The 12,411-nt window shown below is 41.9% G+C and overlaps 1 protein-coding gene across 1 annotated transcript; it reads right to left on the bottom strand.

The window, feature by feature from the left end:
• Positions 1-2,306: 2,306 nt before the first annotated feature.
• On the bottom strand, positions 2,307-11,660 carry LOC146493983 (rhamnose-binding lectin-like). The gene is made up of 17 exons (XM_085145904.1): positions 11,409-11,660; positions 10,734-10,904; positions 8,985-9,120; positions 8,597-8,706; positions 7,745-7,789; positions 7,333-7,465; positions 7,120-7,223; positions 7,024-7,032; positions 6,016-6,102; positions 5,749-5,781; positions 4,019-4,288; positions 3,487-3,622; positions 3,298-3,407; positions 3,164-3,208; positions 2,946-3,078; positions 2,762-2,865; positions 2,307-2,575 (listed from the first exon to the last, which is right to left on the bottom strand). The coding sequence occupies exons 1-17, from the start codon at positions 11,437-11,439 to the stop codon at positions 2,556-2,558; spliced, it is 1,677 nt and encodes a 558-aa protein (XP_085002030.1). The 5' UTR covers positions 11,440-11,660; the 3' UTR covers positions 2,307-2,555.
• Between the last annotated feature and the right edge of the window lie 751 nt (positions 11,661-12,411).

Below are 12,411 nucleotides of genomic sequence, written 5' to 3'. Positions count from 1 at the left end.
ATTAGACTTATTAGTTACTATATACAGTAATGGATTTCTATACATTTCATCAGGTGACCACTTTTGTTGTAAGATTCAGATAATTATTTATTAACAGTGAGATATTTTAAATGAGAATAAGAAAGAAAAGTATTTCTTTGTGCCCCCCTCTCCCTGTTAATGCCCCACCTGGCCCCCTGGCAACACTTTGCTAGAGCCGCCCCTGCACAGTTACCAGCTGTCAGCTACACAGAAAAGGATCCTGGTGTTATTTGTCTCTCAGAAACAGTTCATAACTTCAACTCATTCATGTCACCTAAAAGGTAAACCTGTTTCTCCATCACAGCTCTGATGGTTCAGTAAGGACATCTCCTGGTTTCATCTTCATGTTTCCCTCTCATCACATATCCAAACCATCATGACCAGCAGCTTTACAGCTGTGGCTCCAGCAAACATCAGCTGATACTAGAAATTAATATTAAATCAATTCTAACAACAGCTGATCAAGCTTAAACGTGCTGCTGTTGTTTATCTGCTGGTTTCTTCTTTCTAGCGCAAAGTGGGCGATAAACAAACAAGAAAGACGGACTTGCGGCAGAAAAGCCGATCAGCTGATCATTGATCAGTTTCATGTTTGAAGTAATAAGAGGAGAGGGAGGGGAGAGAATGAGAGAAGTAGATGCAACTGCGCAGCAAAGACAGAATAACTCCAGCTTTGTGTCTATTTTTTAGTTCTAGCTGACGTACGGGACAAATCGCTTCCCTTTCACCTCAGTATGGACCTCCGATGGCCAGTCCAGCTGTGGCTCAATATATCAATTCAATTCAATTCAATTCAATTCAATTCAATTCAATTCAATTCAATTTTATTTATATAGCGCCAAATCACAACAAAAGTCGCCTCAAGGCGCTTCATAGATACAGAGAAAAACCCAACAATCATATCAGTTGTTAAGCTTAACGTGGAAACACTGCAAACATTCAGGGATGAACTTACACACTTACTTTACTTCTCTGGGATAGTTTTCGCCGAGATGAAATGCTGCGGTTAGGAAGCAGGTAGCGAGGCTCCATGCTGGGTTACGCCAAGTAGCGCGTTTTGTGAGGTGATTTTGTGATACTTCGGATCGAATTACATTTTTTATTTCTCTCTGATATCCAATCCAGTAATTTAGGTCAGTATCGGACCGATGCCGATACGTAATATCGGATCGGTCCATCTTTAGTTTCTAATAACATGATCAGACCGACTGTGGAAGAGTTAAAGATCTACGACATCAGTATGTGAAGTAAGTGTGACCTACACACACTTTCAGCAGCAAGCTTCCAGTACAAGTCTACGCTCAGAGGCCTGCTGTTACTGTAGGTTAGTACTTGCAGTTACTGCTCTTGCAGCACTGTACACTATACTATAATGTTGCATAAATCTGGAGTGCATATGCTGTAAATACACTACTGGACATTGTGGATGTCCACAGTCACACTTCATGCATAATGCACTTTTTATATGTACGGACGTGTGCAGGTATATGTGTGTGTATATATTTAACAATGTATATTTAGTGTGTAATGTGTGTGTACATGTCTATACTTATAGATACTTACAGATATTTGTTACTTACATAGTAATAGTAATGGTAGAATAGTTACATTTACGTCTTGCATATTTCCAAAACCCTCTATCATAGTCACATGTATGCTACTGTTGTATAAAGTCTATTACTTATTTGGTATTTGTTTGTATTTTTCTTCTGCTATCTGTTCCTGAGCTGAGGTAATACAGTCTTATCTTAATCTTACTTCATAAGTCTGTCTTTCTGAAAGACGCTGTGCAAAGTCCTACTGTTCTGTTTTAATGTGTTGTGGGGTCTTTCCCTCACAAAGCGCCTTGAGGCGATTGTTGTGTTTGCTGCTGTATAAATACAATTGAACTGAACAGAACTTCAAATTTCATGCAATGTGTGTTTTGGCAGCTGTGGCTACAACTGCAGCTCCACCAGTGTGTGAATGTGCGAGTGAATGAATAGTGGAATTGTACAGCGCTTTGACGGCCCCGAAAAGCGCTGTATGAATGCAATCCATTATTATTATTATTATTATTATTATTATTTGTACTATCAAACTATGAGTACTGTTAGTACCACAGAGTCAATGACCTTGGTGTCCTTGGAGTCACGTCAGAAATTAGTCAGATCCCTGTCACATTTAACTCACACCATCCAGTTGATACGTTTCATTATTATAATATTGGAGGCAAATGTAAGAGTGAAGCAGGCGTAAGAATACAAGGGGAAAAGAAGAAAACATTTAAGACAATCGGTGTTAAATCAGTTTTACATTTAGAATCATTTATTTTCTGAAACGTCTTAAAGGCCAAGTGTATATGGACACCGCAGTCCACAACTTAACAGGTCTGGAAAGAATCTGATGTAAAATCAGTATCTTCGTATTTTTGACCAGATGTTGCTCAGGATGTTGAATGATCTTTTTCTTTTTGATTCATAATTGATTCATCGCACATTTTCTTCAAAGAACATAGACGCTGATGCTATTTGGATGTCAGTGATTTCCTGCATTCAGTGATCTGGAAAACCAACTGAAAGAAAATTTATGTCAGAGAGTTTCATTACTGAACCCCAACATTTTAGGAAACAAGATCAGTGCTGAACCACCTAAAAGCACAGTGTGTACGGGCAGATTCACATTTCTCTCTAACTGTTAAATGAGCTAAACTTTCTGTTGTTATAAATGCTCTAATTAAAGAGAAGTCTGAGGCACTTACAGTGACAGCTATAAGCCATCTCCAGGTACTTGTAGGTGCCAAAACACGGGTCTCCAAACACAGAGCTGCTCACTTTGACAGTACAGTTGCTTTTCCCGTTGCAGCTGCAGATTCAGGTGAAGGTGAGTTGAAATATGTTGTGTGAGAAGACAAAAGGCTGAAGGAAGAGAGTCTGCATCTTTACCTGTCAGCTAAACTGCTTATGGGCTTTGAGCATTGGACATTTTGGAGCTGAGAGGCTGGAAGATTCAAAGAGCATGTGGTCGAGTCACGGCGCCCATAATCAGCGCCGTGGATGAGTAAAACCTGTCCTTCACCTGAAGAAGAGCAAACGTTAACCTCATTTGTATTTTTACCGCATGAATCCAAAGACTCACAAAGAAGGAGAAACCGTGCTCTCACCGCACTGAAGGTTTGCCAGCGAATCGTCACAAGTTACACTGTGGACTGACAGAGAAATAAAGCGCATTAGAAACACGCACATTCACAAATTTGAATACACTGAATATTAGTTTCTAATCACAGCTGTAATGTACTTGCTGGGAAGCAGGTGTAGGTGGTGTCCAAGTATTTGTAAATGCCGGAGCACGGATCAGAAGTACGGAAGGAGTTTGTACTTATTTCACACACCTTCTTGCCATCACACCTGCAGGGAGACAAAGAGGAGCTCTCGTCTTTTCAGGTGAGTTAAAGTGATCGATTAATGATTCCTCAGATTTGTTTACCTGCTCTTGAAGTCTTTCAGAGTGTCTATGTGGAAACACTGTGTGTTTGCAAGCTGATCTGCAGGAATGCCATCACTGCAGATTTCTGCATCTGTCCGCCCGTACACAGCTGCCTGCACGATGATCACTCCATTATCTGTTATACAGAGAACGATGACGTTCAAACGGAGGGAATCACAAGGAATGCATGAGGTGTGCAGCACAGGAGAAACAAATAGAGGCTTTTTATGTTTTCAATAATCAGAAATGTCCTCCTGTAGTTCTGTGGTGTTACAAGAAGTCTGAAAGGTCACATCAGTCACAAGCATGAACTGTAGTTTCACTGAATAAAGCACAAACAGAACCTAAACCTTAACAGGTTTTTTTGCTCCTCAGGTAAGACTGAGCTCAGTTTCTCATAAACACAGTCAGACTTCTATTTACAACCTGAGGAGTCGCCCCCTGCAGGACATTAGAAAGAATGCACATTACATCAGAACTGGGTTCACTTTTGAGTGACAGCTAGGAGCAATAAAAAACATTTTTATGTTACCACAGCTCAGGCGTTGCACATTGTCAAGGCTGTCACAGGTGATCACCCTCGCTGTGGACATGAAGGTCGGCGGGAATGGGCCCATAGGTCCACCTGGGGCCATAGGACCACCTGGGGCCATAGGACCACCTGGGCCCATAGGACCACCTGGGGCCATAGGACCACCTGGGCCCATAGGTGCACTTTGGCCCATAGGACCACCTGGGCCCATAGGTGCACTTTGGCCCATAGGACCACTTTGGCCCGTAGGACCACCTGGGGCCAAAAAGCCTGAAATGAAAAATGTAAAAAGTCCATAATTAGTGAGTCTTGGATAAATTTATTATGCTACAGCAGGGTCTTCATAAACAAATATGAATGGATTTGAAATATAGAAAACACAGGCCAAGTGGGAAATAATCCCAGTCGACTTAATGTCACCTTCATTATATGTATTTGTATTTTGCAACACTCCTCTGAACCGGCTGAGGAATGATTTCCTCCACATCAGTCGCTGATGGTCTGTCACCCAGCAATTTTGTGTTATTTTGTGTTGTAGTTATGCCCGTGCTTTCGTCTGTTCCCACGTGTCCTTGCGTTCTGTCTCTCCCCAGTCTGTCATGTGTCTCATGTGTCTCATGTCTGTGTGCACACGTTGTCAAGTCCGTGTTGTCATGTCTACGTTCCATTGTGTTTCCTGTTTTACTTTGAAGGGTTCGATGTTTCCATGTTTAGTTATACTTCCCCTGTGGCGTCATGTTCATTTGTGTCAGCTGTGTCTCTCCAGGTGTTTCCACTCCCTTCATTGCCCTTCGGTCTTCTTCGGTTCAGTGTCGGGTCATCTGTTTACCTTGTGTCACGTCGCATCATAGAGTTTTTCTACAACTGCTCAGGTTCATGTTTGGTTTATTTCATGGGTGCGTTTTGCATGTCCCTGTTCAGCTTTATGTTCTGGTTTTGTATCATTGTTGTCATAGTTTAGTTTTTCCCAGCTTAGGTTAGTTCCACCCTTGTTTCACTTTGTTTTTCTGTCGTGTCTGCTTTTGGGTCCACACTGCAAACATACCGGTCTCTACAGGTCTGACTGGTTTTCAGTCACTGAAGCCTCCTGCTGGGTGACTCATGCACAATAATGACGTGATGCTATTCAGATAATGTAAGAATGTTTAACAGCGTCGTTCCTGGTATGTAACCTGACTGGCTGAGCATGATGGAAGCGAATCAGACGTAAGTTCTGGACAATGAAGACCAGTCCCCATAATTCCGATTATCTAAAAGTGTTCCCACCACTAGTTTAACACCAGTTTCACAGGACACTGTTCTCTGTTACTGAACTGCTTTCACTCAGAGCTTCAATGAGTCCGAGTTTCCAGAGTTTACCTGAGGGATTTTTCCTTAGTGGTGGTGGACTGAAAACTTATCAGAGGCTCTTGTAGTGAGTGGTGTATTAAAATCAAATAGCACTATAGTGTACAGGCATGAAGCAAAACTGCTATGCAAATCTAGGCTCTCTCTTTGAGTATGAAGGAGTGTTAGAGCCAGAAAAATATTATTGTTTATTCTGAGAGAAAAGAAGAAACTGGATAGGCCGACGTAAGGATGGCGATGGTTACAGGCTCGTGCAGTAAAGAGGACGGATGTCGTATCACAGACACAATCAGAGCCGATCGGGTTTCACTAACTCATCTACATGTTAAAGTATGAGGTTAAAAGGACGTTAGCATAAAACGTATCAAACAGTCAGTGATTACCTGAAGTCACGAGTGCACACGTTGCTGCGAGCACTGAAACATAAAAAGAGAAACCCGGGTGTTAGCCGGCGTACGACCTACAGCTGATTTACTCGTTTGTCTTCTGTGTTACTGTAAGTTAACAGTGTTTCACATGGACCTCAACACATGACATGAAAACGAATAAAAAACAGAAAAACTGGACACACTGGATAAAAGACAACAAAGTCGTGTAAATGACACATTAAAGGAACAACTTTTAGTGTGCAAAGACTTTCCTGTACTCACACAGTGTGCTGCTGAGTCCGGAGCTCTGCATGCTGTTAGAGCTGAGCTGATGGTGGAGCACACAGGAACCTGGTCTATTTGTACTGTTTCACTGAGAATCTATCTGCACACCAGGCAAGCAGCCAATCAAAAACCTTCCCTCATGATGTGCAACAAACTGAAACAGACAATAGAATTTGACCTTAGATAAAGCCCACAGGGCACACAGACACACGCTGAGAGAAACATATCTGATGGAAAGGTGAAACAGACCTGCAACTTGACCTGCTTGGAAGGTTTTGGATGTATGCTCAGCTTAATGTGGGGAACGTGTCACCTTGATGGCTCCATTCAGGCACCGACCACGCTGCAGCTGCAGCGCAGTGCTGGAGGTGCAGAGCATAGTCCAGCCTCTGAGTGGTGAAGCTCTGCTGGAGGTGGGAGATGAAGACCTCACAGACCGAAGCCTCTGTCAGGTCCTCACGCCACATTTAGGTGTGCCAGCTCTGCCTATCGTCATCCTCTCTTCACCCTAACGCCGACTGTAGGATAACGTTTTTAGTTTAAAATGATCGTTTATTATATGTGAATGTTGCTGTTTTGCACAGTCCAGACAAGATTTGTCCTTGATGCCATGATCTGAAGGAACATCCTTTATTCAGTGATAATAAAACAGATGTTTGACACCAGGACGGAGCTTTAATGTTGTGGTCACATTAGCCAAAGCCAGACACTGGCAGGCAGGTTTATTTCCATTTCACATTACAAATACAGAGACCAATGTTGTTGTTTTAAATAAAAAAGCAAAAACTTATAATTATTTGATAGAAGATGTTTATTTTTGTAATTTTTAAAACAGTCAGATAATCTCCATCTAATCCTGGACAGGAAAAAAAACAATCACAGGTGTTTGAAACGGACTCAGCTTCACTGTTTTACTGCATCATAGGAAAAGTCATCAAAAGCACTGAAGCTACTGAGAGACCCATGAAATGGTTTTGCTGATCAATCAGCATTTTAAATCCGTTCATGTTAGATCTGCAAAAGAACAGACAACATCTCCACGTCAGATCATGTCAGTCTTTGTAGTGTGAGAACATCAACGTGATCATTTAGGCTGCTTACACTGACAGATGTAAGCCACCTCCAGGTATTTGTATGTGCCAACACAGGGGTCTCCAAACACCGAGTTACTCGCTCTGATGGTGCAGCTGCTCTTCCCGTTGCAGCTGGAGATGCAGAGCAATGTGAGTGAGCGCAGGCATCGGTGTGCACTGAGAAATATGAAAGTAATACCTGCAGCCACAGTTTAAATCAGTAACAGGAGGAAAACAGTACCTCTCAGCGACTTTGCTGGTGGGACGGGAGCAGTAAACATCTTGGACCTGAGAGGCCGGACGTCTGTAGGAGCATGTGGTCTGATCGTGGCGTCCATAGTGAGCCCCGTACACGAGGATAGCCTGCCCTTCACCTGACGAGAGAAGACAAGCAGAAAACAACCCAGCAACGTTTTTTCAATTTAATCAAATTTAAATTTGATTCAAGTCATATAAATCATTTAACACGGGTCGAATTCATGAACATAACCAAATCACACATTAACAGACAGTAACAGATGGATTTACTCAATAAACACTAATAAGAAATTAAAATGTAAATAAAATAAAAACAAAAAGAACTGCAATAAAAGTAGAAAATCTTCACCTGAAAGTGATCAGAGCTGAGACACAACAGATATAATGACTCTTACCACAGTGCAGGTGTGCAAACGAGTGCTCGCATGTGACCAGGTGACCTGTGGAAGCAGGTCAGATTAGATATGAAAGCATTGAAGAACACTGGCTCTCAGCGACATGTTGAACCTGCTGTTTGGCAGCCTCAATGTAAATGAAGCTGGAAGTTTAGGGATTCATTGCTTTCACTGTCCCTTCTTAACCCTCACGGGGAAAATATCTTGGTGTCATGTTTGTACCTCTCTTCAGTTTGACTCACAGATCAAAGCAGCTGTTACCCACTTTTCTTCAGAAAGACGAACTCTTTCTTTCTGTTAATAACCTAAACGTTTGACGCATGAATGAAAGGATCCTGAACGTCTGCGTGCACAAGTGTAATCATATTTGTGAGGTACAGGATCAGAAATATTGTTGCTCACATATACGCGCCTACATGAACTTCATGTTCTCTAGCAGATGTTCCACATGCTCTGTCTCCTGCTGCTCACTTGGGTTTGTTAATCAGGGTCTTCTCATGATTCATCTGATTGGTGCGTTCTCACTCACTGGCTCCCTCCTCAGATGACATCATCTACCTCAGGAACAGTGTCCACATCCCAGCTCAAAATGTTTTCATGAGCTTTCACATTAGCTTTCACATAATGTCATCAAAGCAGATTTTATGTTTTACTAAATTATAATGAAAAAGTCATTATTTGTTGTTTTCAACGTATTACTTGGTTTTGATGATTTATTGAACATCTGCTGTGTTTAAATGTGTTGACTGACTTGACTTAGCGTTAGCATGCTCACATAAATCAGTCACAAACTCTCTGACCTTCTTTCTGAACTCTGCTTCCTTCATAGTTTCATGGTCATGTGATACTGACTTGCAGGTAAGCAGGTGTAGCTGGTCTCCAGGTATTTGTAGGTGTCGACACAAGGGTCAGGACTTTGGACGTCAGTCACGCTCAGTTCACACACTTTCTTCCCATCACACCTGAAGGAAACACAAACATAAAAAAGCAGTGCTGGATGTTGGCTATTGTTTAACTGTGCTGCTTTTTTACACATATTTCTTTGCTTTCTTTATTTTGCTCATGTAGCGGCTGTAATTGAAAGATGAACAGCAAAGGCTCAGTTGGCCCATAGAGAATAATTATTATGCTTATAGCTAGCATAGATAGCTATAATTAGCTCAACCTCATGGACGCTCACATGTAGCTGACTGTAAGCTGCCACATTCACAACAGAAGTTTAGGATCCTTTCTCTTGTACCTCCTCTTGAGGACGTCCACGGTTCCCTGCTGAGAGCACTCGGTGTTGTTAAGCTGTTGTTGAGGTCTGCCCTCACTGCAGGTCTCTCTGTCTGCACGTCCGTACAGAGCTGCTTCCACACTGATCACTCCATTTTCTGTCACATCGAGTGGATCAGAAACGAGAGCATTTCGTTTAAAAGCAGCGTAAAAATCTGATATCGTCGTGTTGGTGTTGTTCCTGGAACAACATAGTAAATGTTGTTCCAGGTTCAACATTGCAAGTGACCAATCACATTGTTGTGACGTTATTCTTTGGGGCGCCAAGCCATTCGTGCATTTATGAAATTCCAATGTTGCACGGACAATATCAATTCTGCTTAGCGTTTATTAAAGGGTCAGGGTCCGTTGATCGGCGGACAGAGGCGGTTTCTCGCAGCTTAAGTACAGTTTTTGGTTTTACGGCGGTTTTTCCCGAAGTTGCAAAAGTATGACGTCATAACATTCTGATTGGTCACTTGCAATGTTGGTCCTGGAACAACATTTACTATGTTGATCTGGGAACAACACCAACACGAAGATATCAGATCGTGCACGTATGAACGTCTCCTGCCCTGATAGCAGCTGGGGGAGGACTATCCTCCGCCTGTGAGCACTTTGGCACGGGTGAGGTGCCCACGGCAGCACCGCTGCTTGTTGAGAGTAAGAGTGATACGCGTTTTCACGTCAAAAAGTCATCATAAATAAGTCTCCAATAATACCAGAAAAAGTCGCCAGATTTGTCGCTAGTCGCTTTTTAGAAAAAAAGTCGCTAAGGGGGTCAGTTTCAAACTGGTCATGTGACTGCATGGCCATATCTGATTGGTAAAAAAGTCACTGGAAACTCCACTGGCAGCATGTTATCTAATGTGTTAAACTAATTATTTTTTTTAAAGTAACAAGTCTAATTTTGCAAATGTAGCGGAGTAAAAGTACCGTTTTTCTTCACAAATGTACTCAAGTAAAAGTAAAAAGGTACTTTAAAAGTACTTTTTTTCATTAAATGTAACGGAGTAAATGTACCTCGTTACTACCCACCTCTGCTTACACCACACACAGATTAGCTGCTCTGTCCTGCCTACTGAGAAACAGTGTTGCCAACTCCTCAGTAAGAAACATCACTATTGGCTGTCCTAAAAGTAGTGAGAAGTTGCTACTTTTAGAAGTTGTTTTAGATAAAAAGTAGTTAAGGGCGTCTGACAACTTGCTAAATATAGCAACAAAGTCGCTAAATTGGCAACACTGCTGAGAAACTGGACACCGGATCATTTGCATACTTAAAGTGATTGGATGTTTAGCTGGGGGAGGGTGAGTGTGTGAGCCTGCACACAACAGAGGGAAAGAGCAAACAAGACTTAAACCCGATCATCTCATTTGTTCATTTTCCAGCAGATTTTTTCAGCTACTGTAGTAAATCTTGTCCAAAATCAGTTTGTGGATAATCTGTTTTTTTTTCTCAACTTCCAAAAGTTTGACTTAAGGGGGCAGGAAGTTTGTTTAAGGGGGCATTGCCCCCTCTTGCCCCAGTGTAGAACAGGCCCAATTTATGTATTTGTTTAAAAAATGTCTCCAATTTAGGACGATGAACCTTCAGATGAAAAAAATGTAAAAATCATCATGAATCAAAAATCATGAATTCCAAGAGTTTCATTGACTGAGTGAAATGTACAAGCCGGTTTTCCACATCCCCACCGAGTCGCTTTGGTTGTGCAGGTGTAAACATGCATCGTACCACAGCTCAACCTCTGGACAACGTCCATGTGACAGGTGACAGCTTTCTCCATGGAAGCATCTGAAGAACAGATATGAAAATGTGACATGAGGTGAGCTCTGTAATGATAAACTGGATCTTGCACCAGATGCTGTTTACCTGCTCCGCTGAGCAAACAGGTCGCTGCCAGCACTGAAAACAAACATCAGTGTTTTATTCATTGAGCAAGAGAAAAGATTTCAACAAAAATGATTTGATCATCTTTTTGAAAAAGCAGAACAAACATGCGTGTTGTATATTAATATTAAGGCTTTGATGTTTTACCCATTTTCCTGCGTCTGTAACTGAAATAAAATTATTTTCACAATAATGTTGCTTCACCCTCACATTGTTATCTACTACCATTCTGTGAGGTATCTAAGTCACACCTTTAGCAGCGAGTGTCACATGTGTCATAAAATCACAGCCTCATCCAAGTGTCTGTCGCCTTTCATGTTAACCATAAAGTGTGCTCAGCATTTACATTCAGCTCAGAGATCGCTGCTTACAGCCTCGCAGAGCTGTCAACAAGTGATACATCTGGACTCATCCAACATCCAGAAAACCCACATACATATAAAATAATATTCAGACGGAAACAAACATTTTAGAATTCAGTCATTAAACATAAATATAGAAAATCATTCGTGTACTCACACAGAGTGCAGCTGAGCCTTACACGGAGCATGGTGCCAGTGCTGGTGAATACTGGTACTGTTGGTCCCTGACTCAAACACACCACTATTTATTCAGTTTGATAAGGAACTTTTAAACAGTAGTTTGACCCTGTTGGATCCTACCCAGACGCATTAAGTGGAAACTCAATTTAAAGCAAGAATCTAGTTTAGTGGGTGTAAAAGATGATAAAACGGAACAACGTCCAGTGTGTGCTCCAAGGCTCTCAAAAGGAAGGAGACCAGAATTTATCATACACTTAAAAGTTGTTTTCAAAGAATGTCAGTGTTCATGTGAGTGAGCTTTAAACGTGCTTGTAGACGGACTTTAGGACTTTGAGACGCTATGCCAGTAAATGTTTACTTGGCAGACCGTCACATGCGGCCGCCCCTCCCTGAGCCTGGTTCTGCCAGAGATTTCTTGTTTTTATTTCCAAACGTCTTAGGGGGTTAGTGTTGTGAAGTTTAGGATGTGATTAGGTTGAGGGGGGAGTTGGGGGGTTAGGGTTTGGTGTGATGATCAGATCATGCAGGCCTACATCCCTTACAAGGGATCACGCTCAGACTATTTTTCTCATTGTTGCAGGAGAAAAGTGCTGCTACACAGCAGGCCAACAGCAGTCCAGGCTCCACACGGACAGAACAGGTTTATATAGACCGGTCCTGCATATATTTACCTTCTGTGCCTGGATTCACTTCAGCAAATGTAAAAATTTTGCAGCTTTTTAGTTTAGAAACATTTTCTTTCATATGCAGGTTTCCTTCAAACACAGAAATGATACAGAACTAAAGTAAACTGGAAAATATAAACTAACCTTAACAAAGAAACACAGCATGAGGGATGATGCGACATGGAGCAGAGGGAGACTCTGACATAAATACACAGCAGGTAATGAGGGAAGTGGAAGCACACAAGGAACACAGCTGAGGACAATTACACTCGACAGCACGGGGAGGACACACAACTGCAGGAAGTGACTGAGACA

The sequence above is a fragment of the Neolamprologus multifasciatus genome, chromosome 20, assembly GCF_963576455.1.
Source record: "Neolamprologus multifasciatus chromosome 20, fNeoMul1.2, whole genome shotgun sequence".
NCBI lineage: Eukaryota > Metazoa > Chordata > Actinopteri > Cichliformes > Cichlidae > Neolamprologus > Neolamprologus multifasciatus.
The sequence above is the reverse complement of the archived record's forward strand: the minus strand, read 5'-3'. Positions and strand labels throughout refer to the sequence as shown.